Below are 18460 nucleotides of genomic sequence, written 5' to 3'. Positions count from 1 at the left end.
AGGGAGAGGGAGATCAATGTGAGAGAGACACTCAATTGGTTGCCTCCCACACGAGCCCCCCAACTGGCCAGGGATTGAACCTGCAACCCAGGTACATGCCCTTGACTGGGAATAGAACCGGAGACCCTTCAGTGCACAGGCCGACACTCTTCAACAACTGAGCCATGCCAGCAAGGACCAAGGTGGAACAATTTGATCATCATTTAAAAAAAAAAAAAAAAAAAAGATATCTGTAATGGAGTGAAATATATCAAAAAGCTAAAATCCAAAAGTTTATATTAAGTCTTGAAAAAAGTCACTGGTCACCTTCAGAGGATGTTAAGAAACTGACTCAGCCTGACAACTAGTATATAAAGGGAAAGAACCAAGTAAATAAAATATAAACTTCTAAACACAGTTCCCATGATCCTAAGATTTCACAATGGTTGAGATTACAATGTGCATGAAAACACTCTGAGCTGGAAAGAGCTAAACAAAGGGATAGTTGTTTCTGCTGTTGCTGCTGCTAATTGTCCCCTTTCAATAACACTAGTTCATGAATCTAATCTCAAGAGTGACATGTGCCAAGTACTTTTCTAAGTACTTAACATCATTTTCTCCTTTAATCCTTACAATTATTCTATGCAGTGGGAAATAGTGTTTTCTAATACTGTCCTTTGAGTTTAAATATAGTAGTCGCCCCTAATCCTCAGGAAATACATTCCAAGACCTCAAATACGACCTCAGTGGATGTCTAAAACCTTGAATAGTACCAAGCCTTATATACAGTTGACCTTTGAACAACACGGATTTGAACTACATGGTCCACTTATACACTGATTTTTTTCATTTGATCTTTGAAGTTCAAACCCATGTTCACAAGTCAACTTTATAGTTGGGAATCCACGTAAGCAGATGGCTATAGTTATTCACAAATTTTCAACTACAAAGGAGGTCTGTAGTTATTCATGGATTTTGAACTGCAAGGGAGGCCTCTAACCCCCAAGTTGTTCAAGGGTCAACTATATATAATAAGTCCTCACTTGACGACATGGATAAGTTCTGGGACTTTAGGCAAAATGACATATGTTGAAACCAATTTTACCATAGGCTAATTGATATAAACAAGTTAAGTTCCTACAGCATAGAAGATGTTGAACAAAATGACATTACTTGAGGACCTGCTGTTTAAACCTATAATAAAGTTTAATTTATAAATTAGACACAATAAGAGATTTACAATAGCTAATAAAATAGAACAATTACAACAATACACTGTTATAACAATTATGTGAGTAGCCCTAGCTGGTTTGGCTCAGTGGATAGAGCATCGGCCTTCGGACTGAAGGGTCCCAGGTTCGATTCCAGACAAGGGCACATGCCCAGGTTGTGAGCTCCATCCCCAGTAGGGGATGTGCAAGAGGCAGCCGATCAATGATTCTCTCTCATCATTGATGTTTCTCTCTCTCTCCCTCCCTCTCCCTTCCTCTCTGAAATCAATAAAAATATATTTTTAAAAATTTTTTTAATTATGTGAATAGTTTGGGGGCCATTATTAAGTAAAATAAGGGTTACTTGGACACAAGCACTGTGATACGGTGACAATTGATCTGATAACCAAGACAGCTACTAAATGGCTAATAGGTCATAGTTATATAGCATGACTATGCTGGACAAAGGGAGGATTCACATCCCCAGTGGGATGGAGTGGGATGTCCTGAGATTTCCTTATGCTACTAAGAACAGCACACAATTTAAAACTTATGAATTGTTTATTTCTGGAGTTTTCCATTTAATACTTTTGGACTGCAATTGACCATAGATAACTAAAACAATAGAAAGCGAAATCACAGATAATGGGGAACTACTGTACCGGCTCCACCACTTAGCAGCTCTTTCTAGTTGTGTAACCATCCCGAAGTACTTCTCTGTGCTTCAGTCCCTAGTGTATAACATGGAGATGATAAGTGTCCTTACCTCCCAGCCCTGTTTGTAATACGATAAGCATATCTAGTACATATTTGTTTAGGTGATTATTTGATTAATGCCTACTTCCCCTTCTAGGCTGTAGGCTCCATGAGGCCAGAGAGCTCTATTTCCAGAACCTAGTCCAGGCTTCGTAAATAGTGGAAACTCATTTGATATTTGTTGAGTAAGTAAATGAATTTACAGTAGAAAACAGGAGAGCTGAATAATTGCTCACGTTCAAAACTCAGCCAATATCTCCAGAATTTCAAAGCTGAAGATTTCCTTATAATTCCTCAACTATCAAGGGGGTCACATCACGTTAAGTACCTCTAAGCCCTGTGGACCAGAATCAGCCCAAGAACAATAGTGCCTGAACTCCCTGGGGTTTTCAATAAAGAAGCTGCCAAATTTGGCAACTACAGTTTATCCAGGGCAAGCTATCAGTGTTTTTGTATTTTGAACACTTGCCCTTTTTAATTCGAGAAACTGACACAATCACAGTCCCTGGTGTGTTCTGAGTTTCAGTCCCAAATTATACAAGATGTGCAATAGATAGAATGTAGGAAAAAAGAAACACCCTTGAGTGCAGTACAAAATGTGACTCACCAGCTAGAAGAGTTGGTTATTATTTATTGAACAGCTGTTGTGATCAAGTCACTATGCTAACAAGTGCTTTACTTGAATCATCATCTCATTTGATTCTCCCCGTAACCCTCTGACAGAGGTATTGTCATTCCTATAAACTGGAGAGTCCCTATATAGTTTGTCCAACGTTCCATGGCTCAGAAATCACAGAACTCAGAATTAAGTCCAAATGTATCAGAAACCAAATTCCATACACCCAACCACCAAAGGGTGAGCCCTGCAAAAATAAATGAAAAGAACCAAGTTGATAGTTTTCATCATAAACCCTAAACACCAGCAACAAATATTTGGCAGAATCATGAAAGGATTTTTTTGTTGTTGAGAAAAAGTTAATGTATGAACTAAAGTCACTAGCTACTTCTACAATAAATGTGGTATGTCTATCATAATTCCAGTTTGAGTTGTTTCATCTACTTTGAGAATGTATGTTTGGGTAGCAGTTCTCAAGGTGTGGTCTGTAGCCCCCTAGGGGTCCCTGAGACCTCTGCAAGGTATCTGTGAAGTCAAAACTTTTTCCCTAATAATGCTATAGTTATTTGCCTTTTGCAGTGTTGACGTTGGCAATGACGGTACAACAGTAATCGTGGGCAAAACTGCTGATGCCTGAATCAAAGCCATGGCACCAAACTGTACTAGTCATCATTGTGCTCTTTACCACCACATACTTGCAAAAGGAAAAAAAAAAGTCAGTTTCATTTAAGAATGTCCTTTGAGGAAACAGTAAAAATGAATAATAGTGTTAAATCTCAACCTTGAATGCATGTCTTTCTCATAATCTGTGACAAATGGGGAAAAGTGCCTACAGCACTTCCATTGCACTCAGATGTACCATGACTGTCAAGAAAAGCATCCATGCAATTGTTTGGGTTGCAAGCTGAACTAGCTGCTTTTTTGGTAGAATATTCTTTATACTTGACCTACAGACAAACTATGGTCATTTAGATGAGTATTTGGCAGACTGTTCCTGAAAAATGAACAAAATGAGTCTGCCACTTCAAGGAAAACAACTGACAGTATTTGTTGCCAATGATAAAATTCAAACTTTCAAGTGAAAACAAAAGTTCTGGAAAACTCTTATCTGCCACTGTGAAATTGACATCTTCCCAATACTAAAGGCTTTGTTTATGTCGACATTGGGAAGATCTGTATAACAAAACACCAATATTTTCCAAATAATCAATGCATGATGTTACAAAATCACACTTGGGTAAAGATTCATGCTTCAAGAATCCAATGGGCTTTTAATAGCATATAAAGAAATTGATTAATAGGATTTCAGATCCAGTTTGCAAGTAACCCTTAAGAAACTACCACTTGTCTGTTGGGTGTTAGTTTGGTATCTAAGAAAAATATCCACAGTTATCTAAAAAGGCGATTAAAATGTTCCTCCATTTTCCAACTACCTCTACATCAAAGTAAAGCCAAATTTTCTACACATTCATCAACATCCTACAACAATGCCAAAGAAGCTAAAAAAATCTAGCTGACATATTTTAAAATGGCTAAAATAATAAATAAATGTTACGTGTATTTTACCACAGTTTTTTAAAAATCCAATCTTTGATTAATACAGACATTAAAGAGATCTGCAGAAATGTCAAATAGTGCCACTCTTCTCACCAAATTTCTTTGTTTATGAAAATATTTTTTTGCCTTAGCCGGTTTGGCTTGGTAGATAGAGCGTCAGCCTGCGGACTGAAGGGTCCTGGGGTCGATTCCTGCCAAGGGCACGTACCTTGGTTGCAGGCTCAATCTCTGGCCCTAGTTGGAGTGCATGCAGGAGGCAATCAATCAATGTGTCTCTCTCACATTGATGTTTTTCTCTCTCTGTCTCTCCCCCTCCCTCCCACTTTCTCTAAAAATCAATGGAAAAATATCCTTGGGTGAGGATTAACAAAAAATAAAATTAAAGCACAAATACCTTTAAAAAATATTTTAATCTGGTCATTTTTATAAAAATATGTTATTTATATTAACAGGCAATGGGTAAAATGGGCTTATTTTTAAATGAGTCAAGGAAAGACTTTTGAATCTTCTGTTTCAATTTCTAATAAGGTAAATATCAATATATAACTTACATAAACACGAGTTCTTTAGCTTCCATAGTAATTTTTAGAAGTATAAAGGGGTCCTGAGACCAAAAAGTTTAAGAACCACTGGCTTGTGGAAAAAGACTCATAAACCAGTCAGGGCTACTCCTGACCATTACAATCCCAGAATTCCAACACCTTCTCAAATCTGTCCTGTCCCAGCTTCCACCCTCTGGTTCTACTATTGCTGCCACCACCATCAGCCTTGGGGGGAGGAGAACTTGACCTTCCAGCCTATTCCAAGGGAATGGGCCTCTCTTACCTCAGCAGAGCATGCTAGACAGTTCCCTTCCTGTTTTCAAAAAAACTCTCCCCTCTTCTATAAAACCATGATTGTGGGTGGAGTGACTGAGCACGTTTGTTTTATCTTCCTAATATTTAAGAGGGGAGAAATAAGATGTCTGGAAGCATTCTCTGAGAGTTTCACCTTTGGTCTTTGTGACTCGACCTATAATAGGAAAAAACAAAAGTTCTAGACAAACACATCATCTTTTTGCTGTGGCCCAAGGCAGAATAGAACAGGGTCCAGTGGTTCATCCCAAATGGTGTGGAAGGGCCCTGCTCCCATCACTCAAATCATATTATTTCTCCCTGTTTTTAATAATAACTGCTCCTCACTTTTGGGATAATTTCCAAATTCCTAGTCCTGAAAATTCTTGCTACCTTCTCTCTCAGTGATTGGCCACCCTATCTAAAATTACACACACACACACACACACACACACACACAAACACATATTCTATATCCTTCTTCCTGCTTTATATTTTCTCCTTAGAAGTTGACATAAAACAAACTTTATATTTTATTTATTTGTTTACTGTCTGACTGCAGTATTAAAGCAGAACAACCAAAAGGCAAGAATTTTTGTCAGCTGTATTCACTGCTGTATCCCCAGCACCTAGAACTGTGCCCAGCACAAAATGAATTATTTGTTGAATGAATGAATGAACAAGCCAGGGGTTCCTGGCCTGTCATATTCTGCAACTCAGTCCTGCATTCTCCACCATACCATAGACACTTCAAAGGCCTCTCACCCATTCCTGACTTAAAACTGTCCCCAGGTCAATTCCAGAAACTTGAAATGTCATTTCCCATTCAAACCATCAAGCCCCTTGCCTCCCCCAGTTGTCTGTTTAAACCAGGCTCCAAGTCTATCAAGTTGATCTTACTACTCTCATATCTCTCCCATCATCTCCATCACCACTATTGTTACCTTGGCTCAAGCTACCATCAGTTCTGCTTGGATTTACTGAAACAGCTCACTAATTTCCAGTCTCATACCTTCTAATACAGTCCCTGGAACTGAAAGAGTTAGCTTTCTAAAACTGCAAATCAGATCACTTAAGCCTCCTGCATAAAACCTATCAGTGGCTTCCCATTACCTACAGGACTGAATCCAAACCCCTTCCCAAGTGACCCACAACCTTCCTTGTCCTAATGAACTACTTACAATTGCCCAACCCACCAAGAAACACAACCTCAAACCTTTGCCCATACTATTCCCACTGCACCAAATGTTCTGCTTCTATCTACCTGGAGAGCCACTGCTCAATCTCAAAACTCACCCCAAGTTCATGCACCTCCCTAAAGCGTTCCTGACTCTACATACTCTATAACATTTATAACTGTGAGCTCGAGGAGGTGAGGAACTGTCATGACTCTATCTGTGCATCCTCAGGGCCAGGTGCATTGTAAGAGCACAATAAAGATTTCCAAGGAGTGAGTGAATGTGCATAAATAATCAAAGTCCACCTTCCACAAAGCCTGTTTGGATAAAATAGAGGAGTAGCTTCCTTTCATGCTGCCAGGCTAGTTCAGGAATCCCCAGTTTACTCTACCCATGTTCATTTCTACAGAGCCCTCTACTGGGTATTTTTAACCCCATATCCTGAAAAGGGGATGAGAGGGAAAGGCTAATGCCCAACATTGTATAAAAAAAATATCTACCACAAATCCAAAGACAGGCTAAAAGAAATCTTACATATATAACCTTAACCCCATGTATGAAAAGCGTTTTCTACACACCATGTGATCATCTCAATTTGGCAGATTTGAATGTCTGGAGAATCGAACTGTGCAATTTCAAAAAGGGGCAGGAAGTTGTGTAGACATCCTCTATTAGTGGAGTCCTGTCCACAAAGATTTTCCAAATAAGCTGAATACAGCAAAATCCATGGTCTCAGGGAAACAGTTAAAGGAGGGAATACCATGTAAAGAAATCACTGGTTTAGCTAAGCCTTGTCTTTCCCTACCTTCCATCCAGTACTAAAACTTTTCCTTTATAAATACATAATACACACAATTTAGAGAAAAAGGGAATTTACCAAATTTACATACACTATTTGAAGTTTTTTAAAAAAAATCAACAAACCCATTCTAGATTTTTTTGCCTGCGTCTTTAGACCCTTGGTCCATAAACTGAAAATAAAATTACCCATAAATCAACAAAAATTTTTTGTTAATTTGGGTACTGCCAAAAATTCAAAGACTTGGCCATTTCCAGACATACTTGATTACATCTGTTCTTATTTTTGAAATTCAAGTAATGCCCTGTTCAAAGTATCCCTGACAGAATTGCTATCATTGTCATACTTAATTTTACATAGTATAGCACAGCTCCATTCTCTGGAATCTATCCCACTATTTCTGAGGACAGAGCCTAAAAGATGCCAAAATGCCCAGCAGTAATTACATCTGCACCCCACTCCACTGGCACCTTCAGAGTCGAGAGCGAGAGCCACTCTCCTACAGGGAAAAACACGTGTCATGGAAGAATCTCTCAAGTGAACTGCGAAGTGCAGTTTCTGACCTCATCAATGTAGCATTTAAAACTCTCGAGGTCAGTGGTTCTCAACCTTGGCTGCACATTAGAATCACCTGGGAATCTTGTTAAAATCCTGATTTCTGGGTCTCATCATTAGTAACAAAGAAACAGAATTTCCGGAGGATGAGGCCCAGAACTCAGGATTTTAACAAGATTCCCAGGTGATTCTAATGTGCAGCCAAGGTTGAGAACCACTGTTCTAGGTAGAGGTAATTATCAGGTGAAAATGTTCTTCTACTACATCATTATTCAACTACTAGCAAAATTACCTACAGGACTGCCCAAGAAACACAACTTCTAATAAAGTTCTAATAAAGAAAAATCAGGAGAAGGATAAAGCACCCTGGCCAGATAACCAATAAGTGAATGATGTGGGGAACTCTGATCACAAGCAGAGAAAGAAAATATCAATTGAGCATATAGGCTTGTCTGAAGGCTGACAACCTATTCAGGCTCTCAAACTCAACCATGTACATCTCTGATTACTTCTACCATCTCTGATTTGAGCTGTTACTTCTCCTTCTGAGGATTCCCTTTCCTGGGGTTTTTCACTGTGTAATTATGCAACATGTGGGCACAATAAAACATATACTATAGCTTTACTGATTTAGGCTTTTAAAAATCAATGTGATTTTCTCTACATACTACCTAAGTAGATGTTCCTTCAATCTGGAAGATTTTAGTAAAACATAAGGACTATTTTTTGAAAGTGTTTTTTAGAATCCTTACTTTTGTTCCCATTTACTTAAATATCACTTCCTAGACTTCAAATATTTTTGTCCTGTATGAAATAATAAAATTAAAGAAGCCCAGTGAAAACATCAAGAACAGCAGTAAGGAAGTTAAGACTTGGACAAGGGACCAGATACTAATCTGAGGGGCTGGAGGTAGGGGGTCTAAATATTGCTCTGAGTGCACTGCTCACTTTCAAGTCACCTGATGGTTTGAGAAGTTCGACATTCTAAAATACTGTAGTCTATATGATAACACAAATACCATGATAAGCATCGTTAAATAAAGTTGAAAGCTGAAAATGCAAAAAAATTTTTTTAAAAAAAGAGACATAGGCAAAGGGAGTGTACACTTAGGAGTACATGATTCCATCTAATTGTCAGAGTCCTACAGAGCTGAGCTGACTTCCTTGTCCCAGCAAAGGGAGGCCTAGACAGGAGAAATGTTTTATTCTTCACATTGTTGGAAAAGGGCACAAGAAAACGTTTTGATGGGACTTTAGGGTGACCAAATGAAATGCAAAGGTAACTTCTTAAAGTGCTTCAAAGTTCTGACAGCAGGGCTTTGAAGGTACCCTGACATTCATCAGGCCTGCCCCCAGAATTTCAGAAATATTAACAGCCAACTGGCAAGGAGATACATCTTCAAAGTTCTACTTCCTTCTATGGTCTCACCTAGGTCAGCACTGCCACAGTGTGAACAAATCTGTGATATTTGACTCATTGGAGGAAAAGTCCTACTGGCTCTGAGATGTCCTCTCAGTAAGGTATTCAGAGACAGATACTGATGCTGGAAAGAGATTGGTTTGTGTTTTGGTTTTGTTTTTTCAACACAAACAGGATTAGGGAGGGAAATGACTAGGCAAAGAAATACACGTACCTTTCAGCTGGTCAACAACAACGCTCGGGCCTAGGCGTTCAGTAACTCTCCCATCCTCCATTTCATACCGATCATCTAGGTATTTTGCAGTGGCCTCGGAAATGTGAACCTTGCCAGCCACTCCCAGCTGCTCCATGAGATTGGCCAGGTTCACGTCATTGGACCACACGTCGAATTTAAACCTCCTCATGCCCAAGATGCCACACAAGACAGTCCCCGTGTGAACCCCAACACGCATGTTCACCATTTCTTTCTTCTCCTGGCAGAAGTGCTCGATGGCTTTTATCATGCCCAAGCCCATTTCGATGCAGCAGTAGGCATGGTCGGCCCGGGGCTCAGGGCACCCTGCCACACAGTAGTAGCAGTCTCCCAGGGTGCTGATCTTCTCACACTTGGTCTCTTCACACAACCGGTCGAAGCGACCAAACAGGTCATTGAGGAGACCCACCAGAGCATGAGCAGACTTGTTGGCACTCATCTTGGTGAAGCCCACAATGTCTGCAAATAAAATACTGACCTCTTCGATCTGCTGCATCTTAAATGGGCGGAATGCTATAGGGGCTTTCTGTATGGAAGACTTTTTCTTCCTGTTCTTGGGGCTGGAGGTAGCATGCCTTTTCACAGAATTCTCACTCTCCTCATCCCCCTGTTTCATCAAGTCATCAGCTATGATTCTTGGCATCACAGAATGAATCATCCTCTCTTTCAGGGCTTTTTCCACTTCCAGATCCTTCCCATGCATAATTGACTGTCCCACCTTGAGGAAGGTGCTCCTGGATCTCACCTGGGACATGATGAAGAGGTGGATCCCAATGGCATGAATGCAGACATGGAGTAGGGCTCGGCTCAGCAGCTCCCAGTGCCCGGGCCCTGCTTCGGGTGAGGGGAAGCAGTCTTCTTCTTGGAAATGATAGCCAAAGGTCTCAAAAAGAACAGAATACGCCACTCCCAAAAACAAGCTCAAGTACAAAGGTAAGTGCATGACGGTGTAGAGCAAAAAGAGCACTTCGATGCACATGGAAAAGCTCCCCACTTGAGATAAGCAAGTGACTGTGGACTTCGCTGCGGGAGTATGATTGGAGCTGTCAACACGTCCTGAGAGAGGCGTCAGAACCTGGAACTGGGCAGCCAGGGTCAGAGCGAACACCAGGAGGGTGAAGACCAGCGAGGTCCACACATAATGTCGGGCATACAGCCTGGTGAAGGTAAACAGGAAGAAGCCCACACACACCACGAGGAAGCACAGAGCGGGGGCTGCCATGACAATCAGTTTGGATCTCATGTGGACCCCAAAATAGATGCTCCAGAGCAGGCAGGCGAAGCCCATGTAGAACAGCGCGTACCGGAAGCGGCGCTGGGTCTGCGGGAAGCAGCGCTCCAGACAAGCCTCCTCCAGGTTCACCGAGTCGAACTTGGGGTCCCACCACCGGCGGGAGGCCCTCTCGAACAGCTGGGGCAGCTTCTTCTGCCTGCGCAGGCGGCCCCCGGCGCCCGCTCTCCGGGGGACACCCCCCGAGTCCCCGGAGCTGCTGCAGCTGGAGGAGATGCTGTACTTGCAGTGCTTGGGGTGGCTGTTGGACGACAGCTGCTTGGGGTTGATTTTGACCCTCACGCTGTTGCTGTCTCCGCTGGAGTCGCAGCTCACTTCGGTGCTGTGGTGCGGCAGCAGCTGCTGGTGGGGCGGGGAGGCCATGTTGCCGCGCGCCCGCAGCCGCCCCCGGCCGGGATCGCCGCTACCTGTCAGCGGGACAAGCAGAGTTAGGCCGGGGTACACGCACCTGAAGGCCACCGGCTCTGCCCACGTCCCCAGGGGCGGCCCCCGCGCTCTACTGGCAAAAGCGCCATCTGCTCACAACACTGCGGTCCTGTCTGATCCGCGCTCCCACCGCCCCACCTCGAGGCCGACCCCGGCCACCCGGCGCGGGCCGGAGCGCCCCGGGTCCGCCAGGCGGCGGCCACCCCGCCCGCGGCACCGCCCGCGCCCGCGGCGTGTCCCCGCGCTCACACTCGCCTGCTGTGCCCCCCGCGGCGGCGGAGCGGAGTCCGGCCCCGAGCTTTCTCACGCCGCCGGCCGCGCGGGCAAACGCGGCTCCCCGGGCGGCGGCGGGCCCCTCATGCTGCGCGCGGCGCGGCGCCTCCACTGCGTCAGGCCGCCGGCCAGACCCCGCTGTCCCGCCCCGCGCACGGCGGCCCCGCGGGAGGCGGGCGGCGAGTTGGCGGGGCCCGCGGCGCTTCGGCCACCCCCGTCAGCGCGACCCGTCTAGAGACGGCTGCGGCTGCCAGCCCCTCCCGCCCGCTCCCGAGGCCGACCCCACGAGCGGGGATGCCCGGGGCCCGGAGCCGCCCGGCACCGAAGGCAGGGCGCGGGCCCCTCCGCCGGCGGCCCGTGCGCCGCACTGCCGCAGAGCCCGCTCCCGCGACGCCGGCCCGGGACGCCGGCCCGGGGCAGCCTCCCGAGCTAGAGATGCCGCCGCGGCCGCGGCCACCGCCACTGCCGAGCCCCGCGGTGCCGCTGCCTCATGTCGGAAGAGCCGTCTCCGGCCCCCTCCCCGCCCCCTCCCGCTGTCACTGACAGACTCCCGCCCGCGCCGCCCCTCGCCCCGCCGCCGCAGCGCGCACGCGCAGCCCGCGCTCGCCGCCGCCGCCGGCCTCTAAGACGCGCACGGTGCGCGCGCCGGGTGGACGAGGCCGGCGGGGCTACGGGGCGGGCGCGGGCTGCGGCTCCGCCCTCCGCCCGGGGCAGCGCCGCGCCCGCCGCGAGCTCTGCGGTGCAGCGGGGGCTGGCCCGGCCCGGGGGCCGGCCTAGGAGACCACCTCTCCCCGCGGTTCGGTCCCCGCATCCTCTCGGGGAAACCTGGGAGGCCTGCTAGTTGGAGGACAGCTGGGGTGCGACGTTGAGGAAATGGAGATGTTTGCCCTCCCCCTCGGCACACCTTTTTTATAAATAGAAGTTTGCCACTACTGTATTTGCCTACCCTAAAGGGAGGCGCCCCTTTCCCTCTAAGCAACGAGCACATGCCCTGCCCCCAGCACCAGCCCCTTCCCGAGCATGCTCCCGGGTGGACCCAGCCTCTGGTGGACAGAGGGGCAGGTCTCCGGGGGCCGTGCTTGCCCCTAGAAAATCGGTGCCACTGAGAACCAGGTTCTCCACCCCCAGAGATTGCCTTCCCATCCTTGGGTCATCTCCCCCCTCCTCATAGACAACTGTTTTTCCTTTTCCACAAATGAGACTTTGGAAGCAATCTGCTACCCGGTGGACAGTCCTACAAGTGGCCTCCATTAGCATTGTCTGCACCGTGTAAATGCAGTCCTATACTCCCCAGGGTGCCAATCCTGGCCCTTCTCCCCACACCTCACAGTACTTCCTGCCAGTCACAGGGGTCTCGTCCCTCCTTCCCTCATCCCCCAGGCGGAGCCCACCCCAGGTTTCACTGTTGAATAAAGTAAAATGTGGTCTGTCCACAAAATATTCTTCATACATGAAAATAAATAAAGTACTGATTCATGCTGCAACCCGGATGAACCTTGAAAACATGATGCTTAGTGAAAACAGCCAGTCAGAAAATTCCATTTATATGCAATGTCCGGAATAGGCAAAATCATAGAGACAGAAAGCAGATTAGTGGTTGCCAGGGGCTGAGGGATGGGCATGGGGAGCGACTGCTAATGGGTAAGGGATTTTTTGGGGGGTGGAAATGTTCTGGACAAGGTAGATATACAACACTGTAAATGTACTAAATGCCACTTTAAAATGGTCTAAATCAGTGGTTCTCAACCTGTGGGTCGCGACCCCTTTGGGGGTTGAACGACCCTTTCACAGGGGTCGCCTAAGACCATTGGAAAACACATATATAATTACATATTGTTTTTGTGATTAATCACTCTGCTTTAATTATGTTCAATTTGTAACAATGAAAATACATCCTGCATATCAGATATTTACCTTACGACTGTTAACAGTAGCAAAATTACAGTTATGAAGTAGCAACGAAAATAATTTTATGGTTGGGGGTCACCACAACATGAGGAACTGTATTAAAGGGTCGCGGCATTAAGAAGGTTGAGAACCACTGGTCTAAATGGTAAGTTTTCATGTTATGTGTATTTATTGCAATAAAGGAAAAAAACAAAACAAAAAATACATCATTGCTGTGGCATTTCTGCGTAAAGTTCACAGCCTCAATCTAATCATAAGAAAACATCAAGCGAACCAAAGTTGAGAAATATTTCTTCCAAGTAATTGACCAGTACTCACCAAGAATGTCAAGGTCATGAAAGACAAAGTCTGAGAACTGTCACAATTTGAAGAAAATTAAGGAATACAACAACTAAATGGAGTACAGGATCCTGATTTGGAACTTGGAACAGAAAAGGACAAAGGAATAAGGTCTGCAGTTTAGTTAATAGCATTGTGCCAATGTTAATTTCCTGGTTTTTGACCATTGTACTGTGATTACGTATGATGTTAACATCAGGGAAGCTTAGTTATAAAGTATAAGGGAAACTTGCTAGTGTTTTTTCAACTTTAAGTCTAAAACTGTTTCAAAAATTTTTTAAAAGTTAAAAATAAAAAACAAACTTTTATTGAACATCAGCTGTGAGCCAGGTACTCTCACGTATTCCATTTTTACCGGTGAAGAAACTAAGGTTTAGAAAAGTGCATTGCCCAAGCCAGTAAGTGTAATAATAGTAAACCACTGGACACTTTCGCTTGTGATCTAGTTGGTCCTTACCACAACCCTCTGAGGTAGATATTATTGTCCCTATTTTAGAGATGTGAAACTGGAGGTTGAAGAGTGAGGTGCCCAAAGTCACATAAAGGCTAGGGACAGAGCTCAGATTCAAAACCGGATCAGACTCCTACAGCCACAACACTCCCCATGGCCCCAGCACCACCCTTTGTAAGCCTTGTGGTGGTCCTTCATGTATCCCACTGTCTTCTACTTCCCGACTGAGCTGGACAGGAAGTCCTTGGAGACAGCTCTTATGGTTTACATTCCCCCACTTAATGCAACCCTGAACGCCCCATTTCATGGTTTTCCTCAGTAATCTGAGAGATGGCCTGTCTACACTTTAACTCCCCTCCCCAAATCATTTCAGTCCACCTGTCATTTGTAGTGACTTAGCATTTACATATTAATTAGTCATCAGATTTTTAGACACAGGTAATGATACACCCCACACCCTCTCTCTTGTATGTTTTCTGGAAGTAGTTGGGCTACATTCCCAGCTGTTGAAACGTATAAACTGCCAGAGCTTCCTTCATCTCCAGGTTAGAGCATGAGTCATTCCATAAACCCTGAGATTGGGGACCCTGTGCCAGGCACTGTGCATTAGGCCCTGGGTGCATAATCATATACAATGCCAAGAACTGGAGGGGAGTCACTGGAGAGTCCTGGGTCTCTTCTCCTCCAACCCCAGGAAGCATAAAGGTGCCAGACACGGGACAGATGTAACAGCCTTCTCCAACCATCCAACTCAGGCTGCTGCCAGATCTCCATCTGTGATGTGCACAGATCTTCCACCAGACACAGCACAAATCAGAATGTATCCATACAAACTCAGCAAAAGCTCTCGAAAAGCCTCACTGGCCTCACATGAAAGTTCAGTGAGGGCTTGTACTATCAGAAGTCACCTGGGATGACAATCATGATTCCCTTTGAGTGAAGTAGCTTGGAAACCACCTCCTCCCCACCCCCATTGAGTTACACAAAGGCACATTCAAACACACACGGCAGTATAAATGCATTGGGACAGATAATCACCCTATAAATCATAATACAAATATCTTGAGTTTGTAAAATACTTTACAGTTTGCAAGAGTCTTATACCTATACTCCTTCCTTTCATTCTCACAACAATGCTGTGAAGTGCAGGGACAGGCCACACTGGCCACCCTCACACAGAGGCAGGCATCGGAGGTCACAGAGCCAGTCCATGGCAGAAGTGCTCTAGAATCCCTGGTTTCCCAGCCTGTGATTCTCTCTGTTCCACCCCGATAGTAATAACTCCCACTATGGTCTCTATCTTCTGAGGAAACCAAAGTTGAGCTAACAAATACTATAGGGAATATTTGAACTCAGGTGAGTCCCTGAATGCCACCTTTTAACTCAGCTGCACTCAGTTTACTCCTGTTCCGTCCAGTCCCTCCCTCATTAGCATTGGGTCCCTGGTACATACAAGGGGCTGCACAGCCAGGCCACAGGCTGGCCAGAGTCAGGCTCCCAATCCAAGGTAGGGCCGGTCTTGCATCCTGGATTCCACACCCATAATTAGGGGATGTGTTACTTTGCTGTTGCGCTGTAAAAATTATCACAAATGTTGTGGCTTAAGACAACAGAAATTTATTGTCTCACAGTTCTAGAGGCCAGAGGCCCAAGGTCAAGGTGTCAGCAGGGCCTGCCCCCTCTGAAGGCTCTAGGAGAGGATCCTTCCTTGTCTCTCACAGCTTCTGGGGGCTCCTGGAAGTCCTTAGCTGGGGGCCTGCATGGTTTCCATCTCTGCCTCCATCCTCACATGGCCTCCTCTATCTCAGGATCTCTAATCTCCCTCTGCCTCATTCTCTTCTCTTTTTTTAATTATATTTTTATCTATTTCAGCGAGGAGGGAAGAGATAGTTAGAAACATCAATGCTGAGTGAGAATCATTGATCAGCTGCCTCCTGCACGCCCCCTACTGGGGATCAAGCCCACAACCCGGGCATGTGCCCTGACAGGGAATTGAACCATGGCCTCCTGGTTCATCCTGGTTCATAGGTCAATGCTCACTGAGCCACACCAGCCGGGCTGCCTGGTTCTTATCAGGACAGCTGTCATTGGATTTAGGGCCCACCTAGGCAATCCAGGATGTTCTCATCTCCAGATATTAGGTTAATCATGTCTACAAGACTCCTTTTCCACATAAGGTCACATTCACAGGTACCAGGGATCAGGAGTTGGAATATCTTTTGAGGAGACACTATTCAACCCACTAGAGCAGCGGTTCTCAACCTGTGGGTCGCGACCCCTTTGGCGGTCGAACGACCCTATCACAGGGGTCGCCTAAGAGACCATCCTGCATATCAGATATTTATATCATGATTCATAAAAGTAGCAACATTACAGTTATGAAGTAGCAATGAAAATGATTTTATGGTTGGGTCACAACATGAGGAACTGTATTTAAAGGGCCAGAAGGTTGAGAACCACTGCTAGAGGAAGGAGGCAGGTTTAGGCCTAGAGTTTCAACCTGTTCATCAGTGGGGACAGGTGTGTGGTGGTTACTGCTCCTGCAACAACCTAGGACAGGACAGGCCTTGAGCAGGCAGGTAACGGGGCCAAGGCCAGGAAGCCCATCATCCAGGAATCAGAAAACAGGGCCAGCCTGCCAGTTCCCAGGGCAGTGAGTGAGCACAGCACTGAGCCGGGCAGGCAAAATCAGTGGTTCCTGAGATTCAGGGAGGTTGGGTAAGAACATTAATCCTAAAGGGTCAAGGCAGTGTTGCCAAGACAGCCTAAAATCACATTCCTGGGCCGCTCAAGTATTCCAAGAAGGCGGAAGTTGTGTTAAGTGCATCTGCTGCAGGCAGGCCACCATGCCCTACAAGGGACTAACCTCATTTGACTCCAGAGCCCAGAGCTGGGCTTCCTCCTGACTCCTTATCAGCTGAGTCCTGTGGTCACAGTGCCATTTGCAGGAGGTGTGGTCCCACCAGTGCCCAGCCAGGAAAGGTGGCCATGCAGGAGTGCCCTGGCTGCTAGGATAGGGACATGGCAGAAATCTGGCCGGTCTCCTTCTTCATTGGCACAAGGTGGAAGTCAGAGACACTGGACCGCATACAATTCTGGACTTCAGTTATTCAACAAACCCTCTACCTGCAACCAACAAGCAGGTATGGGGATAAGACAGGGGCAGAAGACAGAAAATGCCTCGGAGACCTGCAAGCCCCAGTAGGGCCCAGGGAAGGAGGCAGAGTCTCTTTAAGATTCTAGAAGAGGCAGCAGCATTGTGTGAGGCTACACCAGCGGGCTCTGCATTGGGACTGCCTGGCTTCAAACCCCAGCTCCACAGCTTGCTGTGCAGCCTTGGGCTAGTTACTTAACTTCTCTCAACTTAAGCTCTCTTCTCTATAAACTGAGATTCAAAATAGAAACTATTCCATGTAACTGTTATGAGGATTAAATCAAACAAGTCAAAGAAAGCACTTAGCACAGTACCTGGTCTGCAGTAAACACTCACTAGTGCCAGCCATTGTAAGCCATCAACATCAAAGGTGAACCTTGAAGGCAGGTGTGAAATTTCATTTTATGTGTCAGCTTGGCCAGGCTATGGTACTCAGTTTGGTCAAGCATCAGTCTGGATGTTGCTGTGAGGTATTTTTAGATGTGATTAACATTGAAGTCAGTAGACTTTAGTAAAACAGATTTGCCCTGACTGGTTTGGCTCAGTGGATGGAGCATCAGCCTGCGGACTGAAGGGTCCCAGGTTCGATTCCAGTCAAGGGCATGTATCTTGGTTGCGGGCACATCCCCAGTAGGGGGTATGCAGGAGGCAGCTGATCCATGTTTCTCATCCATATTTCTGACGCTCTATCCTTCTCCCTTCCTCTCTATAAAAAATCAATAAAATATATCTTTAAAAAAAAAAAAAACAGATTGCCCTCCATTATGTGGTGAGCCTCATCCAATAAGTCGAAAAGACTGAGGTTCCCATGAGTAGGAAGGAATTCTACCTCAGACTGCCCTCAGACTTGACTGTAATATCAACTCTTGCTGGAATTTCCAGTCTGCCAGCTTCGCCTGTGGATTTCAGACTTTCCAGGCCCCACACCTCTCTCTATAAATACACATCCTATTGGTTCTGTTTCTCAGGAGAATCCTCACTAACGCACCAACATGGAGTCTTCCAATCCACGTTCCCAGCTGGGGAGAGGGGCCAATGTGAGGGGAGGAGGTAGCACCTGGTCTTGGAGAGAAAAGGAAGTCAAGTAAATGAAGCGCCCACTCTGTGCCGGGTACTTCACATGTGGTAAGAGATGGGCACATGTGCTTGCTTTGGCAGCACATGTACTAAAACTGGAATGATACAGAGATTAGCATGGCCTCTGCACAGAGATGACATGCGAACTGATGAAGCATTCCATATTTTTTTTAGAAGAGGGTGAAGGGAGGATAAAGGGTGACAGGAGGAGGCTTGACTTTGGGTGGTGAACATACAGTACAATATACAGATGATGTGCTGTAGAATTAGACACTTGAAATCTATGTAATTTAATTAACCAATGTCACCCCAATAAAAATAATAAATTTTTTAAAAAGAGGTGGGCACACATCACCATTTCACAAGGAGTAGACTAATGTGACC

At 45.6% G+C, this 18460-nt stretch overlaps 1 protein-coding gene and 1 non-coding gene across 2 annotated transcripts in view; one reads left to right on the top strand and one right to left on the bottom strand.

Annotated features, from left to right (window-relative positions):
* ADCY9 (adenylate cyclase 9) overlaps nt 1-10856 on the bottom strand; it is a 126974-nt gene extending 116118 nt beyond the window's left edge. Inside the window, exon 1 of the mRNA XM_070413113.1 lies at nt 9119-10856. Within this exon, the coding sequence (XP_070269214.1) occupies nt 9119-10811 (1693 nt within the window). The 5' untranslated portion in view covers nt 10812-10856. The remainder of the gene's footprint in view (nt 1-9118) is intronic.
* A 7285-nt stretch (nt 10857-18141) lies between these two features.
* LOC139009594 (U6 spliceosomal RNA) lies at nt 18142-18245 on the top strand. Its single transcript, XR_011471331.1, has one exon. It is a non-coding gene; the product is annotated as a U6 spliceosomal RNA (small nuclear RNA).
* Nucleotides 18246-18460: the final 215 nt, after the last annotated feature.

Source organism: Myotis yumanensis, unplaced genomic scaffold (assembly GCF_028538775.1).
Source record: "Myotis yumanensis isolate MYYU_CA2020_CCGP unplaced genomic scaffold, mMyoYum1.0.hap1 SCAF_4, whole genome shotgun sequence".
NCBI lineage: Eukaryota > Metazoa > Chordata > Mammalia > Chiroptera > Vespertilionidae > Myotis > Myotis yumanensis.
Note: the sequence above shows the minus strand (reverse complement) of the source record. Positions and strands in the feature narration are given on the sequence as shown.